Here is a 12,857-nt window from a genome sequence, read left to right on the forward strand (position 1 = left end):
CTCCAGTAAATAGGTTAGTCCTTCCCCTGGTGAGGGCTCGTGACTACACGACTCCCACACCCACACATCTACATGCTTACACCCATACCTGACCTGACGTTTACATATATATATATACATATACATATGTATATATATTATATTATTTTGCTTTGTCGCTGTCTCCCGCGTTTGCGAGGTAGCGCAAGGAAACAGACGAAAGAAATGGCCCAACCCACCCCCATACACATGTATATTCATACACGTCCACACACGCAAATATACATACCTATACATCTCAATGTACACATATATATACACACACAGACATATACATATATACAGATGTACATAATTCATACTGTCTGCCTTTATTTATTCCCATACATATATATATATATATATATATATATATATATATATATATATATATATATATATATATATATATATATACATAGTGAGTGTGTGTATATATTTCATTGGTATCTTTACATCCGTATGAGAATGAACACTTGCGTATCTCTATGTACGTGCAAGCAGGCCTTTACCTATAACTACCGATTGAGGCCGTGGCGCGCGTGTAGACGCTGCATCCCATGATTTCTGTGAAAAGTCCGGCCACACGAGGATTGATCGTTATAATACCTCCCCCCACCCTCTCTTGGAATAGAGAAGCTGGGCAATTGTCGTTCATTCTTTCGTCTCTCCCTCTCAATAAAACCTCTCCACCGTTAAGCGTCAGGTCCACAAACACTTAGATTAATATCATTCTTTTTATTTTGTGATTCATATTTTTTTCTACTCCCACCGAGATAACCTTGAATAGAGCCATGTCAGTTGCTGAATAGAAAAGATTAACGTGGACTGTGTCGTGAAATGCTGAATGTGTGTTCATCTTTGTCTCTGTGTAGGGCACATATGTGTCTCGTTGTGAGTAAATATACACTCATTACCATCAACCATTGTATGTACGTATGTATGTATGTGTATATGTAAGTAGTAGGTAAGTATGAATATGTACATCAATCAGTATGTGCTTATTTGAACCTCAACACCCATACTATACAACAAAGTGCACTTCAACACACATATACCAGTGTACACCTCCCCCCCCCCCAAACACACACATACCCCAGTGTGCATCCCTCCCACACACGTACCCCAAAGTGCATTTCCCCCACACACATACCCCAGTGTACCCAGTGTACCCCTTCCCCCACACACTTCCCCATGTAAACCCCCCCACACACGTACCCCAAAATTTTCAATTTCCCCCCACACTACCCCCGTGTCAACCCCCCACACCTACCCCAAAATGTTTCCCCCCCCCCAATACCCCTTCCCAGTTAACCCCCTTCCCCCACCAAAACCCCGGGGTCACCCCCCCACACAGGGACCCCAAAATGATTTCCCCCACCACAATACCCCAGTGGGGCACCCTCCCCACACACCCCAGTACCTGCCATTTCCTGCCACTTTACGGCCTGTCATCTCCTGCCACTTGCCAGCTGCCACTCTCCTTCAGCCAACTGCCACACCACGCCATCGGGGAACGAAGCTTAATTAGTCAAAGAATGATGAGGACCCAGTGATGGATGGCTGAGCTGAACTGGACTACCCACTAGGGTGGAGGTGGCAGTACACAGTACGTGGGGGATGAGAGCTAGTGGCATACATGGGTGGCGCAGTGGTATATGAGAGAGAGGCCAGAGGAGGGTAGCAAAGTGTACAGGGGTGGTTATAGATGGTGTATCATTATAATCCTTATTGGAATTATATTACCATTTATCATTATCATTAGTAGTAATAGTGGTATTATGGTTATCGTTGATATCATAATTATCATTATCATAATCATTATTATCATCATTATTGTTGCTATTGTTGTTGTTATCATCATTACTATGATAATGATAATGATGCAATGGCAAGACCCCTGTCTCAGGGTTCCTCCAGCTTCAAGACAATTACACTCCACGCAGGAGCAACGTAAGGTGGCTTCCTTTAAAACGAGAAGATCCTGGACGACACTATACTCTTATCTCGTTTGTGGACGCCTCTGATACAGCCTCATCGAAGGCTCTCTCTCGTTCGTGGCGTTGGCGGAGTCCGGTAACACACTACCGGTGCTGTGTACGTGTTCGTGGCCATGAGATGATGCAAAATGACAGTGAAGTAAACCTTTGGTTATACACTGTTAAGGTGTGGACAGTGGGACGCAAGGACAGCACTCGTTCCTTAAGTTGGAATGAACCAGAATATGCATATGTAGGGGAGGTACCTGAAGGGGGTGAGAGGAGGGTGGGCGATTATTTTCAAGGGAAGAGGGAGTAAGATTGTGTATACGCGTGGGGAGGTAACTCCTAAGGGGAGATGAGACCTGTATACTAACTTGGAAAGATATGGTAGTTTGAGAAAGACGAGGCAGCCTACGTGGCGAAACTTTTCCAAGTGGGGAGAAGAGAGAACATGTGGGGAGAAGATAGAACAAGTGGGGAGAAGATAGAACACGTGGGGTAGAAGATAGAACACGTGGGGTAGAAGATAGAACACGTGGGTAGACGATAGAAGACGTCGGGTAGACGATAGAACACGTGGGGAGAAGATAGAAGATATGGGGAGAAGATAGAACATATAGGGGGAGAAGAAGAAGAAGAGACAGTGCTGGGGGGTGTGAGGTATGGCTTGGGGAGCTATTGAGTGGCGAATCCATGGGGATGTTAGGGAGGTCATCATGGGTGGAGGAATGATAAACACGGACTTTGAGGTGGAAGCACTTCGTACTTTACGGGGTTGGTCCTGGTGGCGAGCTGACCTCCGCTCACGGCTCGCTGGTCCACTCCAGTGGTGGCTAATTAGTGCCGGATATCGAATAGGAATGAGAAATTAAGGCGTAGATGACCGTCCGTGGTGGTGGTGAGGAGGAGGCATGGGGAGAGAGAGGGGCAAGAACGGCCTGTGACCTCCTGGTGGGGAGGAGGAGATATACCAGTGGGTCAGGGGTGTAGGGGGGTGGAATGCCAGAGTTTGGAGGGGGGTTGGGGGGAGAAACTGGGGTGGGGGTTTAGGGAGAGGGGAGGGGGGGATGATCATTCATCTTCTGTGTAAACAAGGATGGGGAGAGGGAGTGGGAGAGGGGCGTTGCGATTAATTCATTTACATTGTAAACGATGCGAGGGGGGAAAAATAGGATTAATTCATTTACAGTGTAAACGGTGGTGATCAAGGTTAATTTATCTACAGTGTAAACAGAGAAGGTGGGGATGACCCATGTCCTTTGTAAATATGAAGAGGGTAAACCTACTGCATCCACTGTGTAAATCACAAGGTATGATTGACCCATTCACTAGGAAAATAGCACGTGATAGAAATTCATTTACCCATCGTGTAAATGGTGGGAGCAAAATTGCATTTATTCATACTGTAAACAGAGGGGAGATAGGGTCAAGCAATTTACCACAGCTTGAAGAATAGGATTCCTTTAATCACACCGTAAACAAGATGGCAATGGAGTGAGGTTAATTCTCCAAGACTGTGTAAATGTTGGGAAGTGGCTGTGAGTTTACTTACCTATGTAAATATTCGGTTAATTCGGTGTGGCCTTTATTTACCCTGTGTGTAAACGGAGCGCTAGGAGGACCTCCTCCCTCCAGTGTATATGACCAGTGGGCCATTGGTCGGAGGCGAAATGATGGACCGTTGTTGGTAAGGGAATGATCGCTCAGCATTGGGGACAGGAGAATTGGACCGGTGGTGGGACGGGTTTGGGGAACCATTGGTGGAGAGGGAGTGGTGGAGATGGTGGAGATGCATTGGTGGACCAGTGATGAGGGTGGAAGTGATGATGGACCAGCGATAGGGAGGATTGGTGGACCGGTGTCGTAGACCAGTAATGGGGCAGGTGGTGGACCAGTGGTAGTGAGGAAGGAGTAGTGGACCACAGGTGAAGGCAGGAGTTATGGACCACTGGTGTGGTAGAGGTGGTGGACCAGCAGTGGGGGCGGGAGTGAAGGACCAGTGGTGGAGTCAGGAGTGGTGGACCAGTCTTGTGGGATGGAGAAGGTGGAGTGGGTGGAGCAGTGGAGGGGGCGGGAGTGGGTGGAGCAAGTGAAGGGCGTGTGTGAGAGGGTGTGGGGGCGGCAGTGGGTGGGACAGATGTGGAAGGGGCGGAGATGGGCGTGTGTCAAAGAGTGTGGGAGGGCGGGAGTGGGCGGAGCAGAGGTAGAGGGCGGAGCAGCCGAGGGGACGGGTGAGGGGAGGGGGTTGGCCTTGGGTCGGGGGGCGGCTCTGATAGGGGAGGGGGACTAGTCCGGTGGAGGGAGAGGGGCATCCTTGGGTGGTTGGGGAGGGGAGGGAGTCGGGCGCTCCCCTCCCCGCCCTTGGGGGGGGGGAGTGTCAGCGGGTGCAGCAGCAGGCAAGAGTCCCACTCAGTACACTGCCAGTCACGGCCGCGAGAGGGTGTGTTGTGAGTCGCTCTCCCGCACACTCTCCCTCTGGCACTCTCTCCCACACGCACTCACACGCATTCCACCTCCCCACCACCTAACCTCCCTCAGCCCACACCTCACAGGACCCCTACTCGGTACTCAATAGTTTAACTAGTGTTGATAAAACCACCATCTCCCCCCCGAGGTCAAAGAGGAATAAACAAGAACTGAAATCACATGGATAAGATTACGTTCCTCAACTCTGCCGGGAAGTGCTATTGTCCCGCCCTACATGGAAACGTCACGAAGGAAACGATGACTGGAAACCAGTGCTAACTCCCTAGCCCCAGGATGACCAGACACCCAGGACAAGGGCCGCCTCCGACCCACGTGCTGGGCGTCCAGAACAAAATGGCGGAGACGGCGAACTTAACGCCTTGCTAGCTCTTCGCCGCCAGCCTCGATCTCACACCACCGGAGATTTGTCTTGTATGTTTTGCATGATGGCCGGGCGCTGTGTGTCGGTGGTCCTGGTGTGTGTGTGTGTGTATGTGTGTGTGTGTGTGTTCTTTGCGCCGCCGGTAGAGGGAGGGCGTCAAGGGGCATAGACGATGCAGGAGGGACACCACATGAGCAGGAGGTTCTTCGCGTCTCCGAAGAGAAAGAAAGGTCGAAGTGAGGCTGACCAGTGTAAAGACATTCGTGTATATGGGCCTCTATCTCTCTGTGTTGTCCTCTATCCTCCCTATCACCCCGTGTGTCTGGGATGGTCCCTCACTCCCCCGTACGTGACCAGAGGGATGCGGTGCTCTATCCACAGTCCGTTGTGGAGGCCGAAGAGATGGCCAGGTCCTTGGGCAAGGCAGGTGTTTAGGGATAGACCCCGAGCGAAAATGAATCCCACGAGACGATATGTCAATCCTGCCATGTATTGCACTCCAGCTCAAGTTACTCAGCCTAACGTAGTCCAATTGAACCTAACCTACGTTCGTCTTAACCTAGCATGTCTCAGGTAGGATAAGCCAAAAAAAACCTATCCTAACTTACTGTGAACCAGCTCAGCGTAAGGTGGCTCTTAAGTTAGCCTTGCCCAGTGTAGCCGGCGGACAGGTTCCCGAGCATAATAAGTCACAGTGATAGTGTTAGGGTCCTGGTCTCCCTTTCGGTAGTTAGTCCAGATTCTCCTCTCTGAAATCACACTGTTATGATATTCATCCCATGGGATCCTATTCCTCGGGGATTTGTCCCAGTCATTGAGTAGCTTAGGATTTACATCATCATCCTCCGCTCTCTCTCTCTCTCTGTCTCTCTCTCTCTCTCTCTCTCTCTCTCTCTCTCTCTCTCTCTCTCTCTCTCTCTCTCTCTCTCTTTATGTAACTAGTGATTTTCAAGTCGTGGGATTTTATCCTTGGTGATTCAGGCGACACATCTCACCCAAGTGAGCTATAGCCATCAGCATGATCAGTGTGGTGTCGGAAGGTAGATTAGCAAGGATCTCCAGACGTTCGGCCATAGCGAGGGAAAGAATGAGGAAAAAAGCATAACCCATCTTATCTGTACAAGTGTCGACAATCACTGTGTCTCACTCTCACTGCATCAGTTACGGTCAAAATTATTGTTTTCCTTAGATTAAAAAAAAAATAAAGATAAATAATCTCGTATTCCCAGATTTCCTTAGACAAAAAAAAGAAAATCCTCTTGTGTTCCCAGATGACAAGTTCATTCCAAGAACTAGTTACCCCCCCAGCAGGAAGAGATACATAATGGAGCTTGACACCTCAGGACCCGCCCGGAGGTGTGGTAATCGAGGGACATGAACAATTCAGGATGAATCACCTCCCCTTTTGGTCCTCTCTCACACGCCCCTCCCTGGCCTCATCCCCCACCTTGGCACCCTACCTTGGGTTATTATCTCCCCACCTCCTCCCCGCTAGCACCTCTCACCCACCCTAAGCAACACAAATAAACTGGATTTGCATTCCCGACATGCTCGGTGTGTTGACAGGAGTAAGATGTGCCAGTGGATGATGATATGGTCGCACTCCGCCTCTCCGTGTCGAGTGGGTTTAAGACACCAGCTCACAATATCAGTGTTTTATCATCCCTGTGAACGTGCAATCAACCCAGTAATGCAGTTAAAACCCTGGGTATACCCTTAATGTTCATCCTTATAGATACATAATATCACTACTGTGCAAAATGAAATGCTGGCGGAAGAAACTTGGGCCGACCCCCTTTCGTTTACCACGCGTCTTTCCTTTGATCATCCCCGATTCAACTTCACCGTCGTCTTTATATATACACATACCTGAACTAGTCACATTCCTTCGTGGGTCTGATAATTTTGGTTTAAATGGTCGACTCCATGTTGTGTTGACAGTGGCGATATTTTTGTTCCCTGTCAGATGGTGTGAAGTACCAGACGAATTATTTCCCTCTGTTGGCATATGTGTTGTACGAATAAGGAGATAGAACACGAGACGAACGCCGGGCGAATCATCATCTCCCTGTGGGTTAGTGACTTAGGTCTCCTAGTTCAATTGTAAGTCAGTCTGTATATGACTTGGGTCTCCTTGTAGAAAACGGCCTAGTTCAATTGTAAGTCTGTATATATATATATATATATATATATATATATATATATATATATATATATATATATATATATATATATATATATATAGGTCTATCAAAAGGGATCAACATAAGAGATATAAAAACCATGAATGAACTAAAATAAGAGAAAGACACTATTTGGTTTTCTAATTCGCCTATGTCGGGCTACAGTTACCGTCACTTTCGTCATATATATATATATATATATATATATATATATATATATATATATATATAAATCTGTCACTCTACACTCTGCTATCAGCAGTGTGTGTGTGTGTGTATGTGTGTGTGTGTGTGTGTAGTTCTACAACCTCAGTGTTTGTGTACAGTGATCGTAATCATCATATTCAGGTTATAATGATCGCATCTATCATATACGTATTGACACGTGACTGAGGTAAGTTCCTTGACTTAACAGGTGTAAAAGCATGTTTACCCACACCTTTCCCGGGGGCTCGAGGGCACTGCAGAACAGCTTTCACCTCCACCGAGACTGCGTCAGGCACCCACGCTCAACCCCCAAGGGCCTTAAAAAGATCAGATGTTTCCCATTTGCGATACACAACATGACGAGCTAATTGCCTGTAGTGAAGGTAGATTAGCATCTATCAAACGTATTTACTACGTAGAGCTGAATGGCCGGTAGACAGAGCTTTGATAGAGGGAGTGAATGATCGGTTTGCACATCGGTACGCGGCGAGGTGGTATATGTGAAGATAACCACTGAAGGAAAATAACTATTACATGTACTTGAACACAGTGCATAGACGAGGATTATTCAAAGGAGTGTGTTAGACAGAGCTATTCTATGAAGATGACCCATGTAGGTATGTGAGAAGAATACATATGTGGCTGCCTTAAGTTAGAATTGATAAGTAATTGCTATATCGAGAATACCTACGAAGGTAATTATTGCTATACAGAAGTGACCAGGTAACATCTCGACTTGGATCACTTCCATGTCAAGTCCAACGTGGCTTTTATCCATGGCCACCGAATCCTGTTTCAATCTACCGCAAACTTAGTCGACCCCCTTCGCTGACAGATGGTTAACACAGGTGGTCGCTAAACGAGCATCAACGGTATACAGAGTTGGCCACTATATGGCTGGCAACGCTATATAGAAGTGAACATTATATGGACGTTAACATTATACAGGGGTGATCGTTATATAAGTGGCAACGCTATACCCTGGGGTCTTCTATAGCGAATAAACCTACACCAATATACCTTTATAGGCCCCGTTGGATATGTCCCACTCCCGTTATGACCAAGCTAGCCGTAATTAAGAGGTGTACTTTACCACAGGCGATAGGATAAGTCCCTACGTCATTTTCACTATAAACAAAACACATTAAGAGCGCGACGGAGTCCAAAGACGAACATTGCTACGTATTGCCATATTCCTCCTCCACCTCCCAAGCAACCTCGAGTGAAAAACCACCATCACAGGAGTGTTTAGAAAAAGGATTCCTTGGATGGAGTGAATAGTTCATTAGCTAATCAGTGACGTGGGTGTGGCGCCCGTTGATTGGGACCCAAGACTGCCACTCGTCTGGTCGAAATTACTAGCCGCTGTCACACTCTCGTCGGGATCATAACACATTCCGAACCTATTTTCCAACCACTGAGACAAATCTATTTACCGTTGTGTACTGACCACTCAGGAGTCTAGGGTTTTGGTGGCCTTCTTGGCGGAATCACTTCTATATAAACTGGTAGATAATTGAATATATATATATATATATATATATATATATATATATATATATATATATATATATATATATATATATATATATATATATATATATATATATATTGCAGTAAGTCACAACGATGCGTGTGATCTAGTATTTGCTCTTAAGCACAAGGGAAAATTAAAGACGATAAGCCCCAAGTGCGCTTCAATTTTTCTCCCGTGGTTATCAGCATATATATATATATATATATATATATATATATATATATATATATATATATATATATATATATATGAGAATGAGAACCTAAGTTGCAAGGTGGACATTTCTATTTTGTATTCTGGGTTTTGGGTTTTTCACAGTCCATCATCAATAAGCTGTAACCATGACACAAGACCAGTTTGGACCCTTACTAGATACTCTATGCAGCTAAATACGACTAAGAATCACAATAACAAACAAATATTCGATAGAAAAGCTGTGATATTAAATCATGGATAATTCATTTGAAGCCCTCAACAGAAAACGAGAATAGTCTGAGAACGTGAAATTTATACGTCAAATGAAATTACATGACGCGAAAAAAAGGGGTGAATGATCATCATCAGAAGCCCTTAAACCAAACAAAGCTGACGTACATTTCTGTCGGCGAATGTCTAAACAACGGACACTGTAAGCTGTCGTGGGGAAGGGGAGTATGGAAAGCTTAAGGGGAAATCTAAACATGATATCAGCGCAAGACAAGTTAATCACTCAGCCTTGATTTCTCCTCCCATATCCGCAAGTGTATACATTGCACACTATAATCCCCTCATATGTTTCTATCTGGATAAACCATTTAGAACTTGATTCACATCTATAGCTGGTCTATATATCTATAGCTTTACCCCTTATAACTTAGACTCGTTGACTTGTATACTTTATACAGCTTGATTCCTAACAGGTCTTATGCGACTTTTGAGGATCGTTCGTAATGGACGAAGAAATTTGAAACGCCTGGCGCTAGACATGAAAATAAAGATGTACAACATTACACCATGGGATTCAATGTTCATACTGAGAATCCACGTTGCACGAGGGAAGTTTGATCGTTGTTTTGACTTGTAATTTCCTGTGTACCGAGATAGCGATAGGGACAAAGAACGACTCAGTGGCTCACACATCCGTCTACGAACTGTCATATATAATGCACGGAAACCAGAGTATCCGTGTCCATTGTTTAGCCCAGCAGACCTTTCCTTGGTTTACCCTGAACGGTTCATGTTCACTCGTTCAGTCCACTGATAGCATGCCGCTCCCTGTACACCACATCGCTCTAACTTCTTCTATTCTATGCACGCCTCTCACCCTCCTACATGATCAGGGCTACGATAACCCAAAGCGCTTTGCATTCCATATTAACATTTGATTCTCCGTCTTTCCCTCCATCTGATCCCTCCACTTCTGACAGATATATTTTCGAAGTGAGTCTCTCGTTACTCATCCTCTCCAAATGTCCAAACCATTTCAGCAAACCATGTTCATCTAATGATCATACTCAGTTTACTACCTCATTCCTCACTTATACTATCTTTCCTTACACGATTAGCCTTACTCACACCAAATGTCGTTATCAAGCATCGCCTTTCCTCCACATCCTCCTTTTTTCAGGTCTTTTGTATTTACGGCCCACGAGTCACACCCATACAGCACCGCTGGGACTATTGTACCATCAAACATGCCCATCTTTTCCCTCACAGACGCACTACTTTGGTAAACAGAGAAGCTCAAGAAAGAGCTATACTCTTTGCAATGTAAATTTTGTCATTACGTGGTTGTAAAGATGAAGATTTAAAGACAGATTGCCTCTTTTGTTTTTCTTTGTTCATTTGGTCGTGCATCATGTGTTGTGCATCGCATAACGGAATGATAAAGTTGGTTCTGTAACGTAAGGTTGAACAAGAACAGCATCCTGGCAAATAAGGACTCATCCAGTGGATGTAACTTTTGAACTGTTCTTCATTCATAGATGTTCCCCGGCATTTTCCGCGTCACTGAACAGACGAAGAAATGACTTCATCCCTTCACATCCACTCTCTAGCTGTAACTGTTACTGTAGCTTTCCTAACACCTCAACGCTTTGGAACTCTCTACTATAACCTGACAATGTTTAAAAGGCAGGCTTTTATATTCCTCCAAAAATTCGTAAATGCTTTCCCTTCATATCTGATGTTTCTCTTTCATTAACCTCTCCATATTTCAAATAAGGCCAGGCCTTGATATTGACTTTTGTCTGTGTCTGTAGCCTCCCACGTATGTATTTATATATATATATATATATATATATATATATATATATATATATATATATATATATATATATATATATATATATATATAAATTTTTTGTCACTTCATACTTAAGTCATTCGGCAAATAATGATATTTGCTGTAGGAATTTTAAGCACTCCTCTACTTCACCAAAAAGTGGGGGAAGCCTAATTGGCTATATAGTTATTAGAATAGTCATCATATTCAGTCTCATACCTTACCAATTACACCCATTTATATTAACATATAAATACGTGGAGGAAGAGATTAGCATCTTTTACGTGAAGCACAGTCTATTTATTTTCAATCATACGGATTATACTGATATATATATATATATATATATATATATATATATATATATATATATATATATATATATATATATATATATATATTATTCTTTTACTGCCGGTTGAATCCCCGTTATTCTTATTCCATTACGAGATTAATTGATCCACACAATTACAATTAGTTTATCATACCCTCGCGATATTCCCTTCGTGATATCGGGAGACATTTTCTCTTTCATTTCCTGTAAGTAGACCGATGCCGACCGACAGCTTGGTTCTCAATCATCTTGATTTATATCCAACGTTTAAGATATTCTTCGGGTGATTATATAGCTCCTTGTGTTGATTTGTCGATGCCGTGTTGGTCCTCACGCTGGCTGGCGTGGCCTGTGCAACACGGGGGCTGGGCAGGCAGATCTGAGCCTCACACACACACACACACACTGATGTAGATCTTGGGGAGACACATGCGCATCCTTATATACTAGTGCACCTCGAGTGGTATAGTGCTATCGATACGGAACTAGTCGAACGGTATTGAATCATAATTTCCCGTAAGAATTTACTCATAACCGTGACACGAAACCACTCAAACGGTAGATATCCAACGGCTCGATGGTGTACATGTTCTCCTCCCGCTTGCTTGCTCGCTGCGGAGGGTGGAGCACGCAGCCCTGTGGGACACCATGAGCAGGTACAGTGCTCCACTATGCTGCCTGGAAGGGGAGTGGAATGCGAGGAAGTTTACATGATAAGAGTACGTTCGTACTGGGATAAAGGGTCCGGTGTCATCCTCAATGATATGCTAGTGTTGCCTCCTCTTGAGTGATGATCTTTGCTTCGTTAAGGTGTGACTATGGCGACGACGGCAGGCGAGTGAGGGGGATCAAAAGACGAAACCATTCAATCCGACTCGTAGAGGTGGGCGTCAATGAACACGAGCGAAGCTCCACCGCTCTGAGAAGCATTGGTGAGACTGATTCATACACACACACACAAAATAGAAAAAAAAAAAACATGAACCACGACCCATAGCCATGGGCGATCTAAGCTAAGGGCTTGAACTTGCACCTGAGGAATACATGAATAAGAAAGTGAAGGTTGACAAGTGACAAGGAAGTCGCGTGAGGTGGCGCAGAGCGAGATCGCAAAATGGCCTTCCAGCTCTGCAAGATCGTGCATCTGGCCAAGTTCTTGCTGGTGTTCCACCTTCTCTGGACCGTCCACTCCGCCACGGTTGGAGGTAAGTAACTGAGATTTCGTTTCCTCTCGTTTCTATGATCCTGCTGTGTCTTGTTCTCATTGTAATCATGAACTCCTTTTCCCCTCCTTCAGGCACATGTTTCTCCACCCATCCCCCTCCCTCTATGAAGTCATGTATCTGAAATGTACTTTGTGGATATTGTTGACTTTATAATGCACCGGACTGTACGATCCTGTATACTGCTCATCTGGCTAAGAACTAATGACTTTGACCAGAGGAAAAGAAATCAGTGTCCCGAGTCTTGCTTATAATATATATA

At 44.7% G+C, this 12,857-nt stretch overlaps 1 protein-coding gene across 4 annotated transcripts in view; it reads left to right on the forward strand.

Annotated features, from left to right (window-relative positions):
- Positions 1-4,411: 4,411 nt before the first annotated feature.
- The window catches only part of LOC139757824 (lachesin-like), a 257,974-nt gene continuing 249,528 nt past the window's right edge, over positions 4,412-12,857 (forward strand). The window contains exons 1-2 of one of the 4 annotated variants that reach the window (XM_071678708.1): positions 4,412-4,447; positions 12,183-12,577. In XM_071678708.1, the coding sequence (XP_071534809.1) occupies positions 12,487-12,577 (91 nt within the window). In that variant the 5' untranslated portion in view covers positions 4,412-4,447; positions 12,183-12,486. Of the gene's footprint in view, positions 4,565-4,608; positions 4,899-12,182; positions 12,578-12,857 lie in introns of those variants that run through there. The other 3 variants (XM_071678709.1, XM_071678706.1, XM_071678710.1) reach the window with 3 other exon arrangements.

This window comes from Panulirus ornatus, chromosome 28 (assembly GCF_036320965.1).
Source record: "Panulirus ornatus isolate Po-2019 chromosome 28, ASM3632096v1, whole genome shotgun sequence".
Classification (NCBI taxonomy): Eukaryota; Metazoa; Arthropoda; class Malacostraca; order Decapoda; family Palinuridae; genus Panulirus; species Panulirus ornatus.